This window comes from Lactuca sativa, chromosome 2, assembly GCF_002870075.4.
Source record: "Lactuca sativa cultivar Salinas chromosome 2, Lsat_Salinas_v11, whole genome shotgun sequence".
NCBI classification, from domain to species: domain Eukaryota; kingdom Viridiplantae; phylum Streptophyta; class Magnoliopsida; order Asterales; family Asteraceae; genus Lactuca; species Lactuca sativa.
This window is the reverse complement of record NC_056624.2, coordinates 35,270,411-35,297,475: the sequence shown is the minus strand read 5'-3', so window position 1 is coordinate 35,297,475 and position 27,065 is coordinate 35,270,411. Positions and strand designations below refer to the sequence as shown.

The following is a 27,065-nucleotide window of genomic DNA, read 5'->3' as shown; positions in this document are numbered from 1 at the left end:
GTCCCTAAACACTTGTCACAAGGGACCTAGCCTAAAGAATATCATCAGGATGGACACTACTGCTAAGGGGTTTCCTCAGCCATACATGTCCTAAAGGCAACCATGAGGGGGATGGAGTACAGCGAATGAACACTCTTAGTTCATTAACACCTACAGGTTGCGGACCTGCTAATGTTTCCCACTGGACTGTCTAGAAAGTCCGTGGTCGTCATCCAAACTCTGCTAGATGACTGGATCTCAAAACACATCGAGGCCTCTCATCAATTTTATTTTATCACACATCACAATCTACCCATGTTCTACCCAACATATTTGTAGATAAAAATACTTATACAGTTTAAAACTTGTATAAAACATCAACACAACAATCACCTCAAATAAATAATTAATATATTTACACATAGCACGTATTATAAGGTAAATACTTCATATCTATGTGTAAAATGAAAGTGACTATACACTCACATGATTTGATGATAATCGGGCAGCAATTCGTTTCCTAAAACGATCATTTCTAATAAAACCGGGAGTTTTATTGAGAAACCGGGCTTTGTAAAAGTCGGGCTTCGAAACCGAAAAGATAAATTTTACGGGCTTCTCGGGCACTTCGTGGGGTATTCCGGGCTTTACAATCGATATCGGGGCTTTGCGGGATGTTAATATGAAGAAAATATGGGTTTCGAGGCTAAATATGGCAAAATTCCAAAAATACCCGGGAGGTCTCGCACCCTCCTATTTATAGGGGGAAGCTTCTGATCGGACAGTCAGGAGTCTTCTGATCCGACGGCTGAGAAGGCTCGCAGAGGGGGAGGCTCGCATGAGGGCTGCGCGTGCGAAGGGCTCTTCTGGCGGCATGTGATTGGACCGAGGTCTAGGGTCCGAAGTAGGGGGTTTGTGGCGCCTGCGAGGGTTCGGACTCATGAGTCACTACACACGCGTCGGATGCGAGGCTCGCCATTGAGGCTTCTACGTGTAGTCAGCGGATTGGACCGCAGCTCGGACTCGGAAGGAAATGACACGCCTCGCCAGGTGGCTTCGGTGACTCAGCAGGTTCCAGATACGTGGCACATGCGAAGCGAGGACACGTGGCACTTCCGGGTGAAGCCTATTTATGCGAAATTTCTCGAATTTTGTGCCAAAATCTTCTAAAATTCATAACTTTCGCATACGAGCTCCGTTTTTGACGTTCTTTATATGCACGCGTAGCTAAAATTACGATCTACAACTTCCGTTTAGACTTTGTCGGCTAATTTTGACTTTAAATTTTATATTATTATTTGTAACAGACCGGGACAGGAAATCCGTTAAAAATTCATAACTTCTTCATCCGACGTCCGTTTTAGTCAGACTTTTTACCGTTGTGCTCCTAATGACGAGACTTTCAATTCTCGTTTAGGTTGTGTCGGCTAAAAATTGCTCAATCTAAAATTCGAGTTTTTAGCTGTCTACTGCTACGCTGAAACTTCGAAAAATCATAACTTCCTCATACGAAGTCAGATTTGGGCGTTCTTTTTATCGAACTTCTCGGTTTAACGAATACTACGACTTTTGTTTAGATTACTAAGGCTAAAAAGTAGTTTATCAAAAACTCACTTCTTACGACATTCAGCACCGTGCCGGTTTTGTCGCGAAACTTCAACAGGTCATAACTTCTTCGTTATAACTCGGATTTTGGTATTCTTTATATCCCCGAAATCCTTGTTTCGACCACTACAACTTTATGTAAAGATATCGGGCTTATCTCACACTTTAATTTTGACGCTTATTTTTATTCTTAATTAATTAAGCCCTAATAATTAAGCATAAAACACATAATTCACATAATATTCACATAACTCCTTTTCATTTCTTCAAAATGAGTTACAAAGGTTAACCTAGACTATCAACTCAATATAAATGCCTAGGCTAGAAACACGAGTGTTACAACAACCATGCTACGGACTTATTCGCTTGACTTATTCCGGTGTGATTCGCTTGACCATGATGACTTTCTTCAAGATAGTACAACCTCCCGCGTCTAGTACCATAGCCAAGAATCTGATGGGTTGCTATATCCTGAAAAACACAGTCATTCGGCAAAAATCACATAGCAGTTTAGAGCTTCAATAATTTGACTAACAGACAACAAATTCGATGATAAGGATGGAACCACAAGGACTGTGTCCAAATCCATGGAGTTTGATACCTTTACCGGGCCTTCTCCTACTACCAGAGCCCTACTTCCATTTGCTGCATTTATACTTTTTAGTTCCGGGTTATATGTTACTAACAGTTTTGAGGGATTATTAGTCATGTGGTCTGTTGCTCTGGTGTCAATTACCCAAATGTCGTTTAGTTTTTCAAAGGTTCAGGTTCGCACTGCTCTGATACCATGTAACAAAAAAGTAACAGAGATCTGGGAATGGTTTTCTTCGTGTATTTTCATAATCAACAGATTACATGTATTTATACAAGGAACTTTAGGCTAACAACTAATCTACAAGCCTGCCATAATTAACGGGATATGATATCTACAAACAACAAAATTCAAACTCTCTTCTATTCTCATCTTATCTTGCTCTCGTTAACATTTTAATCATGTATAGTATTAATTTTCACCAATTATAATTAATTAATTGGTTGACCATTACAATCCCCTTATTTTGTAGCTTCAAGTATCTGCAACATTGACAAATTAAATGCACCTATATTCCTTATCCTGGATTGTTGTGACATGTACTCCAACGATCCAAAAACACCACTTCGTATGTTATTTTATTTCTTGGACCCAACCATTGGTTCAAATTTTGGATTCGTTCAATTTCCTCAACTCTTCTACAACATCAACAAATACGACACTTACACTACTTACACTATCACATTCGGAATAAGGAATATGAACCCTCTTCAGGCCTTATGTCATGCATACTTTCAATTTCGTGCCTTTTGGTGTATTTTCATAATCATATATGCCTTTTTGCCTCAATTAGCACTCGTAAACTCCACTGTTATATTCCCAGAGGTGTGTACATATGACTGACGGCTTTCTTGAATACACATAGACAAACATTCTTGATTAAGTTATATGATAAGAAAATGCATACTTTGTTGTGTAGGTATCAGACCCTTGATTTTCTCTTTATGTATTCCTTTTCCTTGGAGCATATGGGAAAAATGTTGTTGATTATGTGGTGGCAAGATCAACGTTAAAAAAGTGGTGGAGTTACCAAAGAATGTGGTTGATATTGGGATGCTCGACTTACCTATTTTCATTTTTTGATTGGTTGGTTACGTCTCTTGGCATGTCAACATTGGAGTTTAATGTGACAAGCAAAGTGTCAGACAATGAACAAGAAATACGTTACCATAAAGGCATTTTTAGTTTTGGCGTAGAATCACCAATGTTTGTATCAATAAATGTGGCTGTGATTGTCAACTTTTTCGCCTTTTTTATGGGAATTGGGCATGTTTTGATCAATAATGGGAGGCTTGAAGAATTGTTTGGCCAGTTATTCATTACAGGGTTTGGTGTGGTAATTGGTTGGCCAATATTTGAAGGCATGGTATTGAGGAGTGATAAAGGAAAGATGCCTACCAAGACCACCTTGATATCAGCTTGTGTTGCTTTGACTATTCACTTGTTGTTTTCTTCGGCATTTTAACAATCACCGGATATGGCAATGTTGTTTTCACCATATATATTTGCTTTTTCAATTTTAATTGGCTTTCTAGGAGATGTAGTAAAATTCAGATAGATTGGAATGCATTATGAATGGCTTTCTTCTTCATAGTTGCCACTAATACTTCCCCTCACCACTAATAAGTTTTTTTGTTTTTTTAAACCACACCTTCTAGAAGCAGAAAAACAACCACAAAATATTAAAAACTGCTACGAAATATTAATTGCAGAAAAACATATTCCAACAATATTAAAACTTAATAACATGACATCGATCCCAAATTGCTTCAAATGTTAAGTACAAAATATGTTATAATCTAACTTCAAACGAGTTAAATATACATGTTTTAATTTTTAACAAAAAAACCCCTAAAAAAACGGTTCTGGACACCGGTTCCATTTCTTAAAACCAATTTACCCAGACCCGAAGGATCTAAAACCCTCATTACCCAGAACCTAGATAAAAAGTCATTCTTTAAACCTGAAACCAGCCCAGCCCACTACTACTTATTCTGATTCTAACGTTTTAGTTTTTTAGTTTTAAATCTCATCCCTATGATGATATACACTATTTATTACTTGTTACTATATGTACCTATCTATGCATGCTACAAGTAAACTGTCTTTGGTCATAAATGTGCTTTGAGAAGGATGCGCTAACAAAAGTTAAAAAGAAAACACAAGGGTTGCAACTTGTCAAAGGGTTGCAACTCGTCATTCATAACATTAATTCCGAAGGTGAAGGATCCGATCTCACTTGCGGACTACAGACCCATCAGTCTAATTGGGTGCATTTATAAAATTGTTGCCAAGGTTCTAGCCAACCGTCTCAAAAGCGTTATTGGATCAGTAGTGGACGAAGCTCAATCAGCTTACACCAGTGGCAGAAATATACTGGATGGTCCCCTGTCTATGAATGAAATACATAATTAGGCAAAAAAATCCAAGAAAGTGATCTACTTATTCAAAGTAGACTTCGAAAAGGCATTTGATACAATAAATTGGGGGTACTTGGACTCAATAATGGAGCAAATGTCTTTTGGAAACAAATGGAGGAAATGGATTTTTGGATGTTTGTCTTCGGCACGAGCTTCGGTTTTAGTGAATGGGACCCCCTCCGATGAATTCCCAATCACTAGGGGAGTTAGACAAGGAGACCCCCTATCACCTTTTTTGTTTATAATTGCAATGGAATGGCTTCACGTTGCAATTCAAGGTGCGTCCGGCAGGTCTTTAATTCATGGAGTAAAGCTTCCAAACAATGGTCCTACTATATCGCACCTGCTATATGCAGACGACACCATATTTTCAGGCATGTGGGACTTGGAGAGTATTCAAAATCTCTCTCGGATTCTTAAATGCTTTGAAATATCATCAGGACTCAAGATCAATTTTCACAAGTCACGATTGTTTGGAATTAATGTCTTTGATTATGAGCTTCAAAGTATGGCGCAAGTCCTGGGATGCCTTAAAAGCTCTTTTCCTTTTATATATCTCGGAGTTCCTATGGGGGCTAATATGGCGTTAAAGAATAAGTAGAAACCGGTAATTAGCAAATTTCATACAAAACTATCAAACTGGAAAGCTAGTGCTCTATCGTTTGGGGGTAGGTTGACTTTAATTAAGTCGGTCTTGGGAAGTGTTCCTACATACTATCTATCCCTTTTCAAAGCTCCACAAGGTGTACTAGATGTTCTGGAAAGAATCAGAAGAAAATTCTTATGGGGTAGCACGGATGAGAAAAGGAAACTGCATTGGGTGTTGGAGTAAGGTGGTTGCGGATAAAAAAGTTGGTGGACTAGGCGTAGGTACATTAAAGGCTCAAAACATTGCTTTGCTTATGAAGTGGTGGTGGAGACTAAAAAATGAAAAGGGACGTATCTGTAGTGATGTCATCAACAGCAACATCTCCAAAGCTATCATGAGCCTCAAGTCTTATAATATTGACCCAATGACTCTTTTTTCCCTTGTACCTAGTGGGAATGTGAAAATCCTATTCTTGAAGGATGATTGGTGTGGAGATATGCCTTTACAGGACAAATTCCCACATCTATATAACCTTGAATCGGTAAAAAGGTGCTCACTAATGGACAGACTTTGCAATACAGACTTCTCATGGAAATGGAGAATGAATACAATGAACACAGAAGCTCGTATGGAACTTCATGAATTTTACAAACTTATTGGATCCATTAATTTTGATTCACCATCTAAGTTTGGATTCTGTTTTAAACCAAGCATGGACGGAATGTATGTGGTGAGCACCCTAAGGCAATTGGTGGTTTCATATCTTAACCAAATCTCGGGACCCATGATTTCATGGTCAAAGGTTATTCCTCTAAAAGTCAAATGTTTTGTTTGGAGGGCGGCTATGGACAAAATACCATTTACTGAGGCATTAATTCATAGGGGTATTGATGTTCAAAACAGGAACTGTCAACTATGTGGCACAGGTCATGAAACCACATCTCACCTGTTAGTTGAATGTGAATTTTCTAAGGTGGTTTACTACTAGATATTTCGATGGTGCGGGATTCAACAAATGCAATTCAGGAATGTCAGAGAACTCATTGATTTTGCTGCTTCATGGGGGAATTGTCTGTAGTGGTGTTGATTATGATGGCATGTGCGGAATATGAAAGATCTAGTGAATCATCATGTAAAATCAAGAACACAAGGAGTAAATAAATCTTTGTAAGCTCTTATTAGATCTAGAAAGAATATACAAATGGGTTTGTACAAATTTCTCTCTCTAGTCTAACACTCCAAATGGATTCACTTACTTAATGGGAGTGACTCACTTCCTATTTATAGGAAAGACTCAACCCATTTACACATACAAAGGGGAAAGCCTAAAACACTACATCCAAGAGTGACTTTGCACCCTAACATTCTCCCCCTCAAAGTTAGGATTGGATGTCCGACTTCAATCTCCAACGAGTTAGCGCGATCAAGACCAAACTCCCCCTCGAAGTAACACCGGTCTTCAAATCCGCAAATGAATATTCGACAAACCTGAGAAGCTTCGAATACCCATCATTCTCCCTCTTTTTATAATCAAAAAATGATTATAAAACCCAGTAAGGATGAGAAGCGCCCGAGGAATAGTCTTCACGATACTCCCCGTTGATGTGTACCAAAAATGAATCACCAAAAATCTTGCATGGAAAAACAATCAAGAAAAAGCCACAAAAAATTTCCAATTTATGAAAATTTTTGACTTTTTGGGTGAAAGTTGCAAGATTTTTCAAAAACCGGGTAGAAATTGTCACTTTCTGAAACTTGCAGGGACCCGTTGCGCCTTAAACAGCCAAATATGCGAAACTCTAGCCCATTTTCGAAACCGGGCATAAAGCGTAAATTCGCACAAATTGCAGGGACCAGAACTGAAAATTTTGCAATTTCTCAGCTTTTATTACCCATATGCGAATTTAGGTATAAACTGCCAATATTAAGAAACTACAGGGACTCACTTCGAAAATTCTACATTTTTGTCATTTTATGACCCCATTGCGAAAGTGGGTATAAATCGTCATTTCATTGAAAGTTTAGGGATGCGAATCGACACTTTTGCATTTTTCTACGCTTGTTACCAGATGCGAACTTCTCCAAAACATCACAGATTGCGAATCTTGTTTGACAAACAAACAAATTGCTACTAGATGCGAACGACCCATATCACAACCTGCGAACGTTCTTGACCATGTATGCGAACTCATGTTTGATCATCAACCCAATCGACCAATTCACAATATGAAGCCTTCGCATCCTCAAACAAGAAATCATGAACTTCTATGCGAACTATTTTTTCGTAAACTGTCTATTTCCAGTTAACATCTTGAACCACTAACGAAATTGTTCAATCCCAAGACATCGCTTTCTCCTTCACGAATCGTCAATCAATCAGCAACCATAAAATACCGATTCCTTCGTTATCAGTTACCGATTTCATCATATTTCCTTTGTTTTCACTGTAAGGACTCAAAATCAAATCAACAACACACTTCGTTCAACCTTCGTTTTCATATTCCCAATCAAAAACGAAATCGTCATGTCGATTCACGAAATTGATTTCCAATAGCATTCAAATCCATTCGTTATCGATTGCGAGTCTCAGTACGTTCCCAACTATCGACCATCGATCCTCCAATTCTCAATTACTCAGCCTTCGCTTTTCATTCAACCCGTCAACCTCAATAATCAAGCTTTCCTATATGCGAAAATCAATTTTCCCAATTGATATTCACACATTCGTTTCCAAATTCATCATTCAAAATCAAAAACCATTCTTCTCAATCCTTCAGAATCTTTCTTATGACCATCGACCTCAAACACAAATTGAAAATACAGAAAACGTCATACACCTTCCCTTCCCTTCGAAATTATTCCCGTAATCAGCATCAGTCAACGATTTAGACATTTACACCAATACATGAACTGATTTCAAAATCACAATCAAATTCTCAAAACTCTTTCTATTCGATCAACAAACATCAGTTGAATCGACATTCGATTTTCAATCGACTCATTCCAAGTACAAATCAAAATCGATTGCGATGTTTATGACCATCTAACTCGATTTCGATTCCAGATTTGCAATTGTCACGAACTCAATTAACGAATACTGTCGACATGGAGATAACTTTGACTTTCTATGATGCGAATGATAGTCAGACTTAAGGAATAATGAAAGATCAAAAAGAATTTTGGGCTCAAGGGAATACATGAACAGTAAACGAATATTAATTTTGGGCTAAAAGAAATGATTAGATGAATAGTAATGGATTATGTGATTTGGGCTCAAGATTAAATCAAAACAAAATTAAATGTTTGATTTGGGCTTGGTCTAAAAAAATATTGTTGGATCATCAATGGTGTTGAAATGAATTTGATCCAACGAGACAAATCGATCAAAAATGAAAAACAAAAAATACGAATCGAAATCATGGACGTTTTGGAATCCATTTGAGAATTTGAGTTACCTTTTTCACGAATCGAGATCCATTTTCAACAAACGAATCGAATTTAGAAGATCTCGGTTCTTTTGTTGGAATGAGAAAATCTTCAAATCGAACATTGTACCACCCACTATGCGAGATGTACAACTCATTCTTCGTGTTCTTCATCATACTAAGAACATCTTCAAAAGAACCTCCAACACTCTTGGGTTTTGACTTCAAACTCAATGCAACACTTGGAGATTATTGCTTAGGAACCCAAATTTGCTTCACGAATTTCAACTTCACAACATTTGACGATTTTTGTGAGTAAACCCGCTTGTTTTTACGATTGATCTTCTTCTTCTTTTTCTTTCTCATCTTTTTGCATTTTGAAGACTTGACTCCATGAACAAACCCACTTTCCACAACATGAACTTTGTGAGTTTAAATCAAATCTTTTGGAGTTTGATACTTGTGATTTTCTTGGATCACCGGCTTCCGATAAGGAATCATTCCTTCAAACGAATCACAAGAACACAAAATATCATCGGTTTGAACTCCAATTGAGCAAAAAACTTTTTCATCATGAACATCAACTTGAACTCCTTTTCCTTGAACATCAAGAACATCACATTGAACTCCATTGTCAAGAACTTCAACAAGCTTAAGAGCACGAAGATCATTTGGGTTTTCAATTAGAGAAATGTATTTCTTATTGAACAAATCTCGTTCTTCTCCTTCCTTTTGATTTCTACTACGGACTAATATGTACAAGGCAATTTTATTCAACCATGCAATCATACAAATTGGTTGAAATACCAAGCTTCCATGATCATCCTTCAAACCTCCATAAGAAACCATATTACCCCATGAAATCAATTTGCTTAACACCAACCCATAAAATTGATCTTCATTGACTTTGTATTTGATATCTTCAATGATCACAATCCAAGAATCATATGGCAAATCCACCATGATCACAAAAACTTGAAGAATTCTAGAGAGAGAAAGTGATTTTTAGTGGGTTTTCTAGAAAGAGAAAGTAAAAATCACTTGAATTCTAGTGAAGAAATTCGAATTATGAATAGAATCAAAGATGAATTCGATTTCTAGAATCCAAAAACTCTCTAAACCACGAAGATCCAAGATCATAAAATGAATCACCAAATCAAGATAGCCATCAAGGATCAATTCTTGATCAAATCAAGAACACCCCTCTGATACCAATTGTAGTGGTGTTGATTATGATGGCATGTGCGGAATATGAAAGATCTAGTGAATCATCATGTAAAATCAAGAACACAAGGAGTAAATAAATCTTTGTAAGCTCTTATTAGATTTAGAAAGAATATACAAATGGGTTTGTACAGATTTCTCTCTCTAGTCTAACACTCCAAATGGATTCACTTACTTAATGGGAGTCACTCACTTCCTATTTATAGAAAAGACTCAACCCATTTACACATACAAAGGGGAAAGCCTAAAACACTACATCCAAGAGTGACTTTGCACCCTAACATTGTCCAAAAAACGGAACACGCTTTGCATGATTATATACTCCACCATTTGGAATATATGGATGACAAGAAATGATAAAATATTCAAAAAGATTGATGTCAATCCGACCAAAACTGCAGATTCTATCATACACCAATCGTTTGAATGGAACAAATACAGGGATGATGGTTTGGAATGTTGAGCAAATTGGAATGCTTCACCCTTTCTTTTGCTTAATTAACTCGGGGTGATGGTTTGGAATGTTGAGCAAATTGGAGTGCTTCACCCTTTCTTTTGCTTAATTAACTCTAAAGTCTTGATCGTTTTTGTAACCGTTTTTTTTTATCTTCTTTTGTTTCTATTATGTACTTTCCATTCATAGCGGCTTGCTATTGTATGGCCCTTAATTATTTATAATACTATTTGCCGTTTCAAAAAAAACACACAACATTCAAGGGTTCATATTTAATCAACTTTCAATATCAATTGTAGAAGCATCGAGCCATATAAAAAAATAAAAAAATATATATATATATATTCATCTTTTATACCAAACTCTCCAAAAATAATGCAACTATAAGACCAACCCTTCCACATTCTACAAATCGATAACTAAAGTCAGAGTCACCACAAAATGGGGCTAAAATCCCATAACAACATATACCAAGAAAACTTTTACACCATCTTTAAAACTCCAATCAACTTCATGTCCAATGTATAATCATAAAAATTGGAGCTTTTCTTTGATAATTACTCAAAAATATGCCTATTCTTTTTCACCCACTATTTAACACCATTCCAGCTAATTTCCTGCCCACATTCACCACAAATAGTGGTGCACCCTTGTTTCACACCTTGGCTCCTTAAGGTTAACATATGGGCTAAGTTTGTGCATTTTCTTAACACAAACCGGTCCCTTGAACACACCCGGGTGCACCGAGGTGGCTTCTTGGTTCTGGGTTCCGGTTCGGGTTCGGGTTCGGGTTCAACCTCGTTGATGGTTGGTTTGAAAACGGGTGTGGGCCCTTCAACCGGGTTTCTTTGCACTTCTTCCCATTCTAGGGTTCTTCTGTATACTTCCCATGCCATGTCTTGTTCTTCTTTTGATAGTTTTTCATCTTCGTTTTCTTGGAGAAGACTTTCATGTTCGTGATAATTTGCAATCCATCTGAATGAAATTGGTATGTTAGGAGAAATTTAAGTTTTTCTTTTTATAAAGAGGAAAAGATAGTGAATTATATATTACTTGGGGTGATGTTTACTGAGTAATACTTCCATGAACTTGTCGGAAGAAACAGTTGCATGAAGAAGAGGATCGAATTGTGTAGCAGCATTGCCACCGAGTTGGTCAACTTTATTATATGATGTATTTAGGCTTTCATCATCACCAAAGGCAAACAGATGCAACATCTCTTCTTTAGATATTGTTCTATGTACTTGTTGTCTATCAACCACTCTTGCTGAAAGACTCTCCTTTGTAACCTATTTATTTGTTCAATTCATTCATTATAAATTATAATTTTATATTCACTACAAACACGTTGCATGTCTATTCAACCCATGTCGATAATGGACAAAAGACGTAAATGCCCTTGTTGTCATTTGGCATCGTGCATTGGACCGAGACCGAGACCGAGACTCATGTTCCGTTGAACAAAATTTGCATTGTTTTGTCCCGTCCAAAAAGGTGGGACAGAGACTTGTTCAAGATCTCTCTCTGTCTATGGAAAAAGACGAAAACGCCCTTCTCATCCTCATCGTGTAAAATAGCACTAGAAAGCTTGTCCAGTCCTGTCCCACTTAACAAATGCAGCCTTAGGCTGCATTTGTTACACATGGCAGCAGTGGTCTGGACAAACTTTCTAGTGCTATTTTCAATGATGAGGATGAGAAGGGCGTTTTCGTCTTTTTCCAAAAGACAGAGAGAGATCGAGAGCAAGTCTCTGTCCCACCTTTTTGGACCGGACAAAACAATGCAAATTTTGTTCAACGGAACATGAGTCTCGGTCTCGGTCCAATGCATGATGCCAAATGACAACAAGGGCATTTACGTCTTTTGTCCATTATTCACAAATGTGACTATTACCTGACGCTTATAAATCTTTTCTTCCATAGTCCCATGTGCCATTAAACGGTATGCAAACACAGGCTTTGTTTGTCCATATCTGCAATTACAAAAGGGAGTTGAATTTTATATAAAACTGATTAATTAATCAATTAATGTTGTTAAAAATTTAGAATTATGATATACCTCCAAGCTCGATAAATAGCCTGAAGATCATACGTTGGGTTCCAAGATCCATCAACAATAATAACACGATTAGCAGCATACAGATTAATACCAAGAGATCCAGCTCTGGTTGATATTAAAGTGCATTTGACCCTCTTATTTGAAGGATCATTGAACTTCTCAACCAGTTTTTGTCTCTCTGATCCTTCAGTTCTTCCATCTAGCCTGTTTGTATAAAAATAAGTCAAAATTTAAAACCCAAAATAAGACGTACTTTATACAAGGAAAAAGCACTAAGCTTTAGGTTTAAAGTTTAGGGAATGAATAAACTATACTAAACCTGATGCAGGAGATAGTTTAGATTTAAAAGGGTATATAAGTAATTTTAGTATGCAATCACGCACCTGTACCAATCTTTTCCCTGTTTCCAACATTTTCGGCTTTTCCCTTTTCGGGGTAATTTGGACAGATGGCGTTCAATCATATCAAGAGTGGCTAAACTTTGACTGAAAACCAGTGCCTTATCACTAGCATCAGAACACAAGGTTAAAATATCAAGCAGTAAAACAATTTTACCACTGTTTTCAGCATCATAGCCATTCTCCTGTAGAAGATCACCCCACCAATTCTGAAAATATATATTTTTTTTTTAAAATGACATGAATCACATGATCAACTAAAAAGTACAAAAACAAAAACTTGAAACATTATTTACATACCTCTTTGAAAAAGCCACCGACTTTCTTTCTAGTTGATTGGTCCTTTCTGTTCCTTATTTTATCTGAAAGAAAAGTGTATGAATATATAATTTGCAAAAAAAAAAGGGAAAAGAAAATGAAACTTTACCTCCATTGGCCATGGTATAATCCAAATTCTCATCACTAGAACTGTCTTCAAGAAAATTTTCAACAACATTTTCACGTTTCCCAAAGTTTCTATCTTTCATTAGTTGTAATATTCCAGGATGATTCCATATCTAGCAAGTGGAAACCATATTACAATAACTTAATAGATTAAGTCATGTTGCTTTTTTAAGTCCATTAAGTTAAAAAGAATATACCTGAGCCAATGCCTGATAACTGGCGAAAAAACTCTTCCTGGTTTTTTCTTGAGAAGCCTTCTCTTCAGTGAGTCCATGAACATCAAGGAATTTTTTGTAAAGTACCCTTTGCATAGGAGAAAGCTTCACAGCAATTACAAAAACAGTTTTTGGAGGTAAATCCTTCTTCACAACATTCATATCCATTCTTTGGACAAATCCCTTTAGTTGTTCATAGAGAATGTGAGATCTCTGGTTCATGATTTTTACATCATCTGTTGTTGAATTTGTGTGTTGCCCATTCTCAATAGGGTTTTGGAAGCTACAAAAACACACATTGACCAAAGTCAACATACAACACTTATATATATATATATATCTCTCTCTCTCTCTCTCTCTGTGTGTATATATAATTATATATATTATAAAGTTAGGAAGGCTAACCGATTTCTAAACTCTTGACTGCTGCCAAGAAATCCTTCCCTCACAAAATCAACCATCTGTATTGAATACAAAGTACAATGATCATAAGATCTTTGAAGCCCTTTGTAAACAAATCAATGGAAGTAGAAGAACTTACACAATAATACTCCATGAGGTTATTTTGAAGAGGTGACCCTGTTAATGCTATTCGCCTCTGGCATTTCACTTGTTTTAAGGCCTGAGTTGTATCAGCTCTTGTGTTCTTAATCATGTGGGCCTCATCACACACAAGTATGTCAGGTCCATCCTGAGATATATATATATATATATATATATATATATATATATATATATATATATATATATATATATATATATATATTGTCATTATTATTAAATAAGAAGCTATAAAATAAATAAATATAAAATATTTTGAAGTCCAAAATGATTACCTGAAGAGTCCTACAAAATTCCTTAGCCATGTGGCGATCTTTGATATGTTTTCCAAGAGACAAGTTACGAAAATTAGTATAACCAATCAAGAAAACACCACCTTTAGATCTCCACTTCATTAGCAACTCAAGTCTTCTATCCCTACAAATATAAATTTAACATAAACAAAATCAACTGACATTGCCACAAAACTCAGTATATGTGTTCATAAAACCTAGGAGTTGTTTCTTTTTCCCTCATTAAGCCCTGTATAGGTATAGTGGTTGAACAGATAATGATGTTTGTATGGAGTATGGACAAAAGTGTTGTATACATAAGGTTTTGTTTCTTTTATATACTGAATAACCCATCCGAATGAGATTAAATGACCATTTTACCCTTACATTCCAACAAACCACTTTCACATTATTCGTCAATTATAACATGAGGAAAGTTGGGTGGAACTTAATCAACTAAGTCTTTATGTCTAGATTAATTTAAAAGAGACAACAATGTATAGTTGTGTACATTAAGTGCTTAACCCATTAAGCTTTTATTAAGTTAGAAAGAAACAGCCCCTTAATCTCATTGAACACATACTTAGTAAAAAGGGAATAAATTTTCCACAAGTATTTATTTCTCTCACGTGTCCCGAAAAGAATAATGTTGATAATAAACAGAGACTAAAGAAAGTAGTGTAAGAGTATGAATAGAATTATTACAAAAATGCATTAAACACAGGAAAGGGTATAAGAGTAAAAGTAAAACCTTGGGACATCTTCAAGCATGTAGACACGAATAGGCTTAAACTCTGTAGGTCTCCATTTTGTAAACTCATGCCTCCAGTTATGCAAAACATTTACAGGTGTAACAATCATAGCAGCTTTTAATCCTATATCAACACTTCTCATAGCAGCATACAGAAAAGCTATAACCTGAAAAAGCAAGCTAATTATAATCAATGGTGGCAACTGAAAAAAAAAATGTGAGCAATATCATATAATCCTTTGTACTTGTAACTCTTTGCTTGATAGAAATCCATATCTTCACATTCAGACATGAATAGTTGGATTTTTTATTATTATAAAACTTTCAGGTTGAGTTTCAGGGTGTAACATTAAACAATATAAAGTGGTTTTATCATAATACCTGTAGGGTTTTACCTAACCCCATGGTATGTGCAAGTATGCAACCAAGTCCCTTATCCCCTGACCTCACTTTTGTAATCGACTGTATAATATTTTCCCACAAAAACCTTATGCCTGCAACCTGCAGGGAGAAAAAGGTAAATTAAGCAACAAAAGGTCATACTCAGTAACTTTCCCTAAATGATACACAATTTTACCTAAGCAAAAAAGAAGCATGTATAGTATACCTGATGAGATTTCAATTTGATTGAGATGCTAGGTGGCAACCTCACAGCCTCTTCATTTTCCTCCCTCACAACATTTACAATATAGCCAGTTTGTGCATCACCCAACACTTTAACAGTAGTTCCATCAGATACAGTTGCCCTAAAGCTTGTATAATTTGTCTTCATGGATTTTAGTGCCTTTAAACGCTCAGCTTCCAGTGATTTAAGTCGTTCTTGTCGTTCCTAAAATGAAGTAAATTAATAAATAAATAACTTTCACACACAATAAAAGTCAATAAAAAGAATGTAGTGTAGTATACCTTTTCGATTGCAATCTTCTTTTTAGTATCTTCTCCTAATTCAGTATCATCAAGGATTCTTCGAATTTTCTTCTTCCTTCTCCTTTTGCTGATGTCACAAGAATACATAATATTAGTATATTGTGATAAGTATATAACATTATTACAGTACTTTTCTAGTTGATAAAGAAGAAAAAAGAAAGTGATAATACCTAAGGGGAACCTTGATATTGTCATCTGAATCATCAGAGTCATCTGAATCACTTTCTGAACTTGAAGATGATGATTCACTTCTAGATTCAAAGGCTTTCTGTAACTGTGAAGTTAATGACTGCAGGATACTTGGGGTGCAGCAACAGCATTGCCAGCTGGACTCCTGTGCTTTTAGCAAATATTCTTCTCCAAGATTCTTCTTTATACAGGAAGTACAGAACAAGTTTTTGCATGATTTGCAGCTTACTAAATCCCCGTTTTTTCCACACCATCCACAGAAACACTCTGAACATTCGGGATCCTGTGAATCAATCGAATTTAGTAAGAGAGAAAAGAGAAAAAGTATACACTTATCTTTTAAATGTCATCAGGAATATACAAAATTAAAATAAGTAAATCAATAGAGGCTGTTAAAAAGAAATCTTCAGAGTAGTTGCCATACTTATGGTCGAAAAATAGTGAAAAGAATGTCAACCCACTTACTGGAATTGGAATTCAATTCCATTCCATTCCAGGAATTGGTTGCAAATGAGTAGGGAATTGAATTCCGTTGGAATTCAGAAAATCCTTTTTACTGATGGATTCCAATATTCCATCCTGAAACGCAAGGAATCCAATTCCAAGCATTTCCACTTTGTTAAAAATACCAAAATACCCTTTTAACACTAGAATTTTACAAACCAAACATAAATAAGCAAACCCTTTTGACAGATTTACAAACCAAACATTTATGCAGAGAAATGGAGTTGCATTTTATTCCTTCTAAAACATTCTATGAACCAAATACCCCCTTACAGATTTCCACCTTGACAAACAATTTGGGAAGTCTATCATAATGCATCAATAAAAATAAATGTGTATTTTCATATTGTGTCAAAAAGTAATATGAAAGCTGAAAACTAAAAATGCATACCGTTTCTTTCATTTTCTCATCTAATCGATATTTGCAGTTTCTGCATACAATGACTTTCAAAAGTGGATGTGTATGCACTTCATTAGCAACTTTATCACAAGCTGTACAACAGAATTCCTCATCTGAACTCCCTGAAGGAGAATTAGCATCTCCATTTCCTTTGTGATCACTTTGATCATTTGTTTCACTTTCACTGCATGGAGAAGTAGATCCATCCACTGCAACATGTTCAACATCGGTTCTGCACTTCTTGCTATCAGATTGTTCAACACTGTCAGATGACCGTTTTGACCCTGAAAGCACTGCTGCATGAACACCATTACTTGACGTCTTGTGATTGGCATTTAATCTGTGATTTGCAATATCATTACTGATATCATCTTCTTCCTCAGCTTCCTTGATACCCTTCTGATCATTTTCAAAATTTAAGTTTCGGTATATCATAAATTTGTATAAATATTACAAGAGCAAAAGCTGAACCCTTTTTTTTAAAAGTAAACACACCTGCTTTAACTTCTTTTTTTGTCTCTTTTTGTTCAAACGGGATAGAAGCTTACGATCAATATTTACGTCATCTTCTTCTTTAACCTGTCAATGGAAATAGCTTTTAGCAAAGTAAGTATGTGACAATTAATAGAAACTTATCTTTATGTTGATTTGGACACATAAAGTCCAAATAGACTAATGGAGTATTTATGTTCTAATGCGAGAGATCAAGAGTTGGATTAGTTGAAGGAATAACTAGTTAATAGAATCAATAAATGTAATTGGAAAATACTGTAGTTATTTAATGGATTATAGAATCAATATGTACAAATGGAAAATGAAGATATGAGATTCACTTGTGGTGAAAAAGTATGAATTTGTTTATATAAATCATAGCCCATCCATTTCTAGGTAACCATGAAGTTCATATAAATCACATTAAACATAGTCTTAACAGTTTAGATGATCAAATATAGATATCAGAGTTGAAAATAACTAATAGCACCAACAATGTCTTGTAAATTGTAATCCTCACATACCTTTTTAATGTTCTTATGATCTTCAGATTTATACAGTTCTCTCTCTGTCACTACAGCAGCAGCAACAAAAGGGTCATCCAAACTGCCTTCAATATCATCAATCTCCTCAACCTAAACACACACACAGAGATCAAGATGATGAAAAACAACAAAAAACAGAAAATGAAAAAACAAGAAAACTTTTTACTTACCTCATCTACACCAGGAAAGTTAAGTCCCAGTTCTGCAGCTTGTTGTGGAGTACTTGCCAAGTATACAGAAGCCCAGTTTTTGCTTCCAAATGAAGTGTTCTTACTTGATGAAGAACACAATTCATTAAAAGATGACCAATTTACATCTTTATTAGATTCTTTATCATCTTCAGGAGCAAGGCGTTTCTGAAGAAATCCACTTGCACCTTCCTCCAACAATTTACCATGATGTCTGTTAAACATAGAAATCAACCTTAAAACCTGTAGAGATCATATGATTAGTGAAAATAAGTTACCTTTTAACAGGCCTATGAGTTTGCAGATACTTGTCAGCATCTGCAATTGATTCAGTAGCATCATTTGTAACATTTGATCCAACCCAATGAGTCCTATTTTTCCATGCTTCTGTACAGCATCCATTTGGAGCTTGGCTTTCTATCCACTTATAAAGGCTTGGAAGTTCAATTCCTGCTCCATCAAGTTGCTCCTACACAATATTAATATAAAGCATCATCAGCACAACATTAAACAAACTTTTTATATAATACTATGTTTGACATACTGGCTGAAAAGCTAGCTGATAAAAAATAAAGTTCGGTAAAACTAGCTAATGTGCTAGCTGAAACTGAAATATGTAAAATGACATAAAAGGGCATGTAGAAGATTGAGTTTTTTATAACTAATAAAGGGTATATTTGGGAGAATATTAAAAAGGCTCAATAAGCTCGTTGGAACACTAGTATGAGTAGCTGTTTAAAAAGCTAGCTTATAAAACTACTTTCTGGTATAAGCTAGCCAAAATATGTAAAATGACATAAACGGGCATGTAGAAAATTGAGTCTTTTATAATTAATAAAGGGTATATTTGGGAGAATATTAAAAAAGCTCAATAAGCTCGTTGAAACACTAGTCTGAGTAGCTGTTTAAAAAGCTAGCTTACAAAACTACTTTTAAGTATAAGCTAGCCAAAATATGTAAAATGACATAAAAGCGCATGTAGAAAATTGAGTTTTTTTATAATTAATAAAGGGTACATTTGGGAATATTAAAAAAGCTCAACAAGCTCGTTGAAATGCTAGTCTGAGTAGCTTTTTAAAAAGCTAGCCTATAAACTACTTTTTGGTACAAACTAGTTGAAATATGTAAAATGACATAAAAGGGCATGTAGAAGATTGAGTCTTTTATAACTAATAAAAGGGTAGTATATTTGAGAGAATATCTCGTTGAAACGCTAGTGTAAGTAGCTTTTTTAAAAGCTTATAAGCTACTTTTTGGTTTGCCAAGAATGACAAACTAAAAAAGCTAGAAAAATAGGCTAGCTTATAAGCTACTTTTTGGTTTGCCAAAAATAGCCCAAGAATCAAAAAGTTGACACTGGAGTAAAGAGCAGACCAACAAGTGAGCACTCTCTGTTTCAAGGTCATCAAGCTCATCTTCCCATTTTTCTCTCAAAGCTAACATTTCATCTGCAACAGCATTCTCAAGCTATGCAAAAAAAGAAATAATGGTTAGTGATATGAAAAAGAAACAAAATCAAAAAGATAAGTAAAAAAAAGGGCTATAAAGTATAAACTAACTTCTTCCCCCTCAAGAGATTGTGCTAACTCATCCCTTACTTCAACTTCCACTTTTGCAAGTGACTCATCTTCAAGTGCTTCTTGGGCCTCTGCAGCCTAAATTACAACATCAAAATGTGAAAAAGAAAACAAACAATTCAATGGAAATTAAAAGCTTTGAAATACCAATCAATACCTTACTCTCAACTGTCAAGAGCTCTGAAATTAGCCTTTCAATGTCTTCATCGGTAAGAGGTTGCTAAGAGACAAAAACAAAAAACTCTAATACAACAATCACAACATATGTAACTGATAATTTGATGTGAGTTTGTGCATGTATCTAAGAATGGTTATTATTCATGTAAAAATTTAGTATATCTTGCCTCAAGATGCACCCCATCATCTTGACCAGATGTTGAGGGCTCATCATTCTCACTATCATTGATGAAAGAGTCACTGGATGCACTTCCAAGATCTTCTTCCTCTTCACATTTATCAGCAGCCATCAATAGTATAAATTGTACAATTATTTTATAACCTGCAGTAGTCCCTAAACCATTAATAAACATGAATAAGATATTATAATGCATCAGATTCTTCTAAGTCAAATAGAAAAATGAAAAATCATGTCATTAATCAAGTATATGCAATGATAAAAAGGAAAGCATATCAAACGAGAGTGCTAGTCCAGATGTATGGCCCACTAAATCTAGAATAATATTGTATATGTTTATGACAATAAGTTTATTTGAGTTGATTTATACATCATTGTATAAAAGACAGCTACAAACTTCCTAATATACTAAAATCTAGAGATATTTAACCTAAATACTTGAACCCTAATCAACTATTACTCCTACTTTAAGTCACTATCTTCATATATCTTTCTTAATAGTTTATCCAAATATCAAATTCTTGGAATTGAGATCTCTAAGATGCTTAATGAGCACTGATGTGATTCAAAATAGAAATATTTAGGGAAAATCAATTGTTGATTTGTTAAAATGGCAGACAAAGTTTGACTTGTGGCTAACTTCAATGAATCCCACCCTCATGCACCTCATGTCATGCCCCTAAAGGATGAGACATGTGCCTCATTGAATCTAGTGACTTTACAGATGCCTTCCATGACAATGTACAAAGGTGACAAACACAACAAACTTCCTTAACCATGTGTACTTTAGCTTATTTCCCTCAATCACCAAAATGGTGCACACATAGTACAAGGAGAGTTACACCAATCTAAATTGACATTAAATTGGAAAGTTGTGGCATCTATGACAACCCAACAAGTACATCACAAGACAAAAAATGGTGAAGGTTATTCTGCAACTTCTTTAGATCATAACTAAAACTGCTCTGCAATTAACACAGTTTCCAAGATTTGCTAAGAACACAAACATGACTACATTGCGTGAAAAAAAAAAAGAGTTTCTTTAGTAGCAATTGGCGCTAACTATCTTGGCAATCAAGGAGTGATATCAGATAGTAACCACGAGAATCTGAACATGTGTCATCGATATCAACAATCTCCTCCATTACAATACATTTTAGACCTCAAAAGCCAAGTCTTGTGTGATGATATACCCGTAATACAATGCACATAAATCAATCAAGAATAAATCAACGAAAATTCTAATCAAATCGTATACCCATATCATGAAACTGAAAACCCAGAAATAAAGCAAGTCGAAAGATGAAAACCAACAGTTAAAAAGATAAAATACCTAAAGAGAAGTAATCATTCGTTTACGTTCCTTCAGTGTCGCTGCTCAAGTATACGTCGTCATTTCAAAGCAAATATAAACTCAAAACCAGGGTTACAATTAAGTACTTCTATATTCGAGCAATAAGAAACCCAACTCCGATCTTGAAGTTTGTATGTCTCAACTATAAGGAAACAGTACCGAGCAAATGCGTCTACTTGGATTTGTGATTATTCGATTTTACAATTTGGAGGGAGGGAGGGTTTTTCGTTTTCATTGTCCCCTCTTTCTCGTCCCCTTTTATCAATCGCACATATCGACGAGATACAGTTCTTCGAAGGAACTACATAAAGAGTCCCTCAGCTATTTTTTAATATGTAGATAACATCCTCAACCATATATTATTAATATCCGGATTTTCTTACATCATAAACATCGTTAATAACCTATTTATTCAATGGTTAATTTAAAAATGCCTAATACTTTTATATTAAATATTCCTTTACCAGTTAAAATAATATAATTTGTTCTTTTTTTATTGAGAAATCTTCGGAAAAGTCTTAATATTTCACCCTAATTACGAAAAAGTCCCAAACTAAAGTTGGTTTATGAAAAAAGTCTCGATTATCGTAAAAAATGACGATTTGACCATTTTTTTCCGGTTTATCGGTTTCATTATTTTCCCGGTTTCATTAAAGTCCTATTATTTTACCATAATTTTTATTAAAGTCTTATTACTAGGGATGAGCATATGGACCGGGGAACCGGCTGGAACCGGTACTGGAACCGGAACCGGCATCGGAACCGGTCGAGCCGGGACCGGGACGTAATTTTTGTGGATTTTTGGAACCGTAAACCGGTAGGAACCGAAACCGATTTAACCGGAACCGGTAGAACCGGCAAAAACCGGAACCGTATGATGCTATTTTTCAAGGAGCGGTTCCAACATTTGAAGACACGACAAGAACCGGTACAACCGGAACCGGTAGAACTGCCGGGCCGGTTCGGTTCTTGACTTTGGCCGAAGCCGGTTCCCCGGTCCGGTCCGGTTCAAGCCGGTTCCGGCCGGTTCGGTCCTTTTGCTCATCCCTACTTATTACTTTACCATAATTTAGGACTTATTCGTAAATTATGGTAAAAAATGGGACTTTATTAAAATCGGGTAAGTAATGAAACCGGGAAAATAGAGTCAAATCGTCATTTTTACCGGTAATTGGGACTTTTTTTTTTTACTTTTTCGTAAATTAGGGTAAAATATTGGGGACTTTTCTAGAGATTTCCCTTTTTTATTTGGTTGGAGTTTGGATTCCAAGGTTATTAAGAGCATGTGATATGGGGTTGTTAAGTCACTGTTGTTGTTCACAATGGCGGTCAAAACCAGGTCGGCCCATGGTATGTTCACCAAAGTGTCCATGAACATGGCCTATGGGCCAAATTTTTTTATAGCATTTTTAGTAGCATATATTCATTTAATGGCCCAAAAAAAAAAGTTATTCTTACTCTATCAACCCAGATTCTAAATAACGTAAAACATGACTTGAAGGCAATGTCAGGCCTTAAACTTTTTTGAGTCGTGACGAGCCAAGTCGTTTGTAAAACATGACTTACGGTGGCAATTTTGTATATAATTAATATTTTTTATATATTATATATTATTATTCATTTTTATACACATATTTGACTTAAGGCGGTATTTTATCAAAGCTTGGCGACAAGTACAAGCATTGGAGCCATAGCACGCCAGGGCGGAGCCATGGTGAACTTTTTGGAACATTGCTATCAACCGGCTGCACGCAAGAAATTAGGGAGGGGGAAATAAATTTTGAGAAAATAATAAAAAATAAAAAAATAAAAAAAATGGGTTCTTCTTTACTGATTACGCATGAAAGCATGAGGCATTCTCCAATTGTTGATGACAGTAAACATCATTACAGAGCAACGATATTATTGATCTTTTGTTTGCTTATTTTTAAGTTTTATCCATTATCAGTCGATTCCAATCATTATGAGAGACGCAATCAGCATAATCTTACTTCTTCTTGTTTCTTCTCAAAAATCTATTCAAGCAAGGATTCTACTTCACAATCAAATATTCAGAGGTTTCAAAATAAGAAGGTTTCGAAATTAGACGTAATCAACATATAACAATCATATGTCTAATTTTTAGAAGCTTTAAATTTGTTATCTTCTTGAGGTTTCGAAATCATAACGTAACATTAAGGTATTTCTGATTTTTTTTTCATGGATTTGTTATTTGTTAGTTGGTACTAATAAGTGCTTAATTTTTTATTTCTAAATTTTGATCGGTTTTTCTTTTTCTTCTGTTTCCAATTAGTAATCAGTAAATCCTAAGAATAAGGATATTAGTTTCCTAAATCATAACTCAAAAGAAACAATGATCTAAGGAAATTAGTTTCTAAATTTTGAAGGTACAAGCAAATTCTGATTTTGTTTTTAATTTCTTTTTTGATTTCAGGTTTCTGATCTTATTTCTGAATTTGGTTTTTGATTTGTGATTTCTAGATTTTCTGATTTCTTTAGAAGCATATCATTGTTTTTCTGATTTGAAGTGTCGAAAATCATAAGGTAATTTTCTGATTTTTGAATTTCTTTAGAAGCATATCATTCTTCTTTTTTCCTGATAATGAAATATACCATGTTGATTTGGATTATGATTTTTTTTATAGTTTTGATATCCTTTCTTGTTGATTTGAAGTGTTGAAAATCTAGAACCAATAAGAAATCTACAAATCACAAATAAAAGTTGGTTCTTCTTATCTATAATTTGCAATGCCTCCTAGATTAAAAAAAAATATATGCATCTGGATATGAAAACCATAAGAAGAAATGTAACATCTCGATTTTCATATATTTTACATTTTGACCCTTGATATGAGAGTTGTATGCAAATTTGGTCCCAAATGGCATTTTAACAAAAATTGGAAGTTGCATGCGTACATTAGGCGTACATGGTCAGGGGTCAAACCCTAATTTTTAAGGTTTGGACCCTATTTAAACATCCTTATCTATTTGAAACCTCTTCATTATTCAGCCTCCACCTCCATATTTGGCCCTAGTTAAACCTAATCCATTTTTAAGCATCCTTGAGCCATTAGTGTGTGTTTTTGACAAAGGTGGGTCATTTCTTGTCGTTAATTAGCACTTATTTAAGGGGTAACATGCTTGTACACTTGTTTGGTTGATGTGATGAATGTTTGATGATATGTCTAGCTTTGTACGAGATGTATGAAAGTATGATCTTGTGATGTATGTGCATTAATAATGAATATAGGACTCTTGGTATGCTAGCAATTATTATATGAATTAAATGGTGTTAATTTTTTAGATTAGGTTCATGTTAGTGATGAGTGTATGCATGTTGGTTTGAAAAATGATATTGGTATGCTACTTGTTGTTTTGTCACATTTGAGTGAAACTAAGTATTACATGCTAGAAACTTGATTGCTAAAAGGTGTAATTCTTTATTTTGATGATATATGTTAAATGTCGGAAAATGCCTTGATTGTTGTGATGAGTTGTAGTTGTAATATCCCTTAGATAATATATTTTAATCTACATGCATGATTACAAGATAATGGTGAGGTGTTTGTTACGTATGTGAGTGAAGTAATTAATTATCAATTAAATAATTAATAATAATTGGAGCACAAGTGTGCATAATAAAAGGGTAGAAAACTAACTTTAGGTGAGTGCCTTTTTAGGATATCATGGCGGAAGGATATCGAGGAGAAAGAGCTTAAGCCAAGACGACATCGAGTGGTTTTCTAGACAACCATCTCGAGGCATGGTTCGAGTGAACTAAGGTGTACGAGACTGGAGTGATGTTGGTGATATTGGATGTCATGTAAAAACATCACGTTTGGGTGTAGACATGTTCGTGGAGGTGAACGACAACATATTGATTGTTGGATAAGGTGTCTAAGTCCATAACTATATTTGGTATGTACTTGACCCAATAGTAGCATGGTCCATTTGGGTTGCATGGCACCAGAACAATCTGAAGGATAGAGTTTTGAGAAGAGGTTATTTATGATTTATTAATATATTATAAGTTCTAATATATTAATATGAAATCATATTATTTAATTAGTATTGATCAATATTTAATTTGGAATTAATTTTGTGATCAAAAGAGACTAATTAAATATATGAGGATTGATTGCGTAAATCATTGATTCTTGTAAAGTGGGCTAATGACCCATAGTTCTTTAAGTTGGGCTAGCCAATGTAATAACCCATGGATTGTCCATAGAGGTTTAAACCCATGGATCCTAAGGAATATGGAAAGTCATGCACATTAGGGTTTACATGGTGTAACCCTAGTTTTGCTACACTATATAAGAAACCTATTGGCTACCAAAATCAGACCTAAGTGAGCTTAGAAGAGTGTTAGCCGAATTTGTGAAGCAAGTAATCCTCTCTCAAGTACTCCATTGTGGGTGGTGTTATGTGAAGAATTTGAGGCATCACATTTGGGGTGTTAGGCTCTTAAAGGTTCAAGGTTCAAGCTGCAACAAAAGGTAATTCATTCAACTAGTTTTGTATTGTATATACTCCACAATATGCTAGTTAGGATGATGCTTTGGAAAAAATCAAAGTTTGCATGTATAATAAAGAAAACATAGATCCAAAGCATCTACACCATAGGAGTGTTAGAATGCTCAAAACCCATCATTGATTATGTTCGTGCAAAGTCGAAGTAGTGAAGACGGAGAACTAGGGACAGTGTTACGGGTAGGAGTCGCGCCCCATTTGGTGCACTGGGTCGCCAGATCACGTTAGTAGCGAACGAAGTCTTACTGCGGGGAGAAGTTAATGATGGGCGGACCCATTTAGCGAGGGAAATTAATAGTAATTATATTGATGGAAATAGATAAATAATTAGTACGATGAAAGAATGTCCAGATGAATATATAAATTATCTTTTAATATTTATAAGCGATAGAAGATGTGACATCCCCAATTTTACGGCCAGAAAAGACCAATTTGTTTATGCTTTGTTTTATAAATCAGAGTAATCGTTTAAAGAAAACGGTTGAGGAATTTGTTCCCAAAACCAAATATGATAAAATTTATCAAAGCGTTTCTCAAAGAGAATGTATTTTCATTAAATAATAAAACATCGGGATGTCATGTTCCGATACAAACTAAAAGCATAAACAATACAAAATAGACCTTACAACAGTTATTTATAACTACTGATCTATAATCCAAAACCTCTCGTCAAGTCCACCAACTTATACTCTTGTGTCATTACCTGTAATGCAAAGAAAACTGAGTGGGTCAGGCTTGGTAGCCTGGTGAGCATATAGGGTTTTCAACCCACAATAATACAATTATTATATTCAATCATTAAACAAACAACCCAATTACCCATCCCCATTATCTTCGTTTATCTCTTAAGTACCTTCCCTAAGGGATTATCCTAAGGGTCATCTCCTACATCGTATTTACCTCTCATCTCCTTACATCACATTTCCTTATATGTTTGTTCCTAAGGACTTTTTCCTAAGGATCATCGCATGAATACGTAGTCACAACATCGCCTGGACTAGTAATTCATAGTAA

The 27,065-nt window shown here is 35.2% G+C and overlaps 2 protein-coding genes across 4 annotated transcripts; one reads left to right on the top strand and one right to left on the bottom strand.

The window, feature by feature from the left end:
* The first annotated feature begins 4,681 nt into the window (after positions 1–4,681).
* LOC111893795 (uncharacterized mitochondrial protein AtMg01250-like) lies at positions 4,682–5,197 on the top strand. The gene has a single exon (XM_023889878.1). It carries the CDS (start codon positions 4,682–4,684, stop codon positions 5,195–5,197), a length of 516 nt encoding a protein of 171 aa, XP_023745646.1.
* A 5,403-nt stretch (positions 5,198–10,600) lies between these two features.
* LOC111893806 (protein CHROMATIN REMODELING 20) lies at positions 10,601–21,800 on the bottom strand. Of its 3 annotated transcripts, none has more exons than XM_023889892.3 (26): positions 21,498–21,800; positions 20,154–20,308; positions 19,967–20,029; positions 19,792–19,887; positions 19,607–19,699; positions 18,511–18,701; positions 18,215–18,446; positions 18,024–18,134; positions 17,503–17,586; positions 16,999–17,403; positions 16,085–16,386; positions 15,894–15,981; positions 15,595–15,816; positions 15,369–15,488; positions 14,988–15,154; positions 14,240–14,381; positions 13,945–14,094; positions 13,809–13,864; positions 13,386–13,686; positions 13,172–13,301; positions 13,045–13,106; positions 12,730–12,953; positions 12,347–12,550; positions 12,182–12,260; positions 11,342–11,577; positions 10,601–11,263 (listed from the first exon to the last, which is right to left on the bottom strand). In XM_023889892.3, the coding sequence occupies exons 2-26, from the start codon at positions 20,274–20,276 to the stop codon at positions 10,879–10,881; spliced, it is 4,266 nt and encodes a 1,421-aa protein (XP_023745660.1). In that variant the 5' UTR covers positions 20,277–20,308; positions 21,498–21,800; the 3' UTR covers positions 10,601–10,878. The 3 variants fall into 3 exon arrangements, with proteins under 3 accessions (XP_023745660.1, XP_023745659.1, XP_023745658.1); XM_023889891.3 differs by having other exon boundaries at positions 16,999–17,406; positions 20,154–20,320; positions 21,498–21,799; XM_023889890.3 differs by having other exon boundaries at positions 16,999–17,406; positions 21,498–21,799.
* Positions 21,801–27,065: the final 5,265 nt, after the last annotated feature.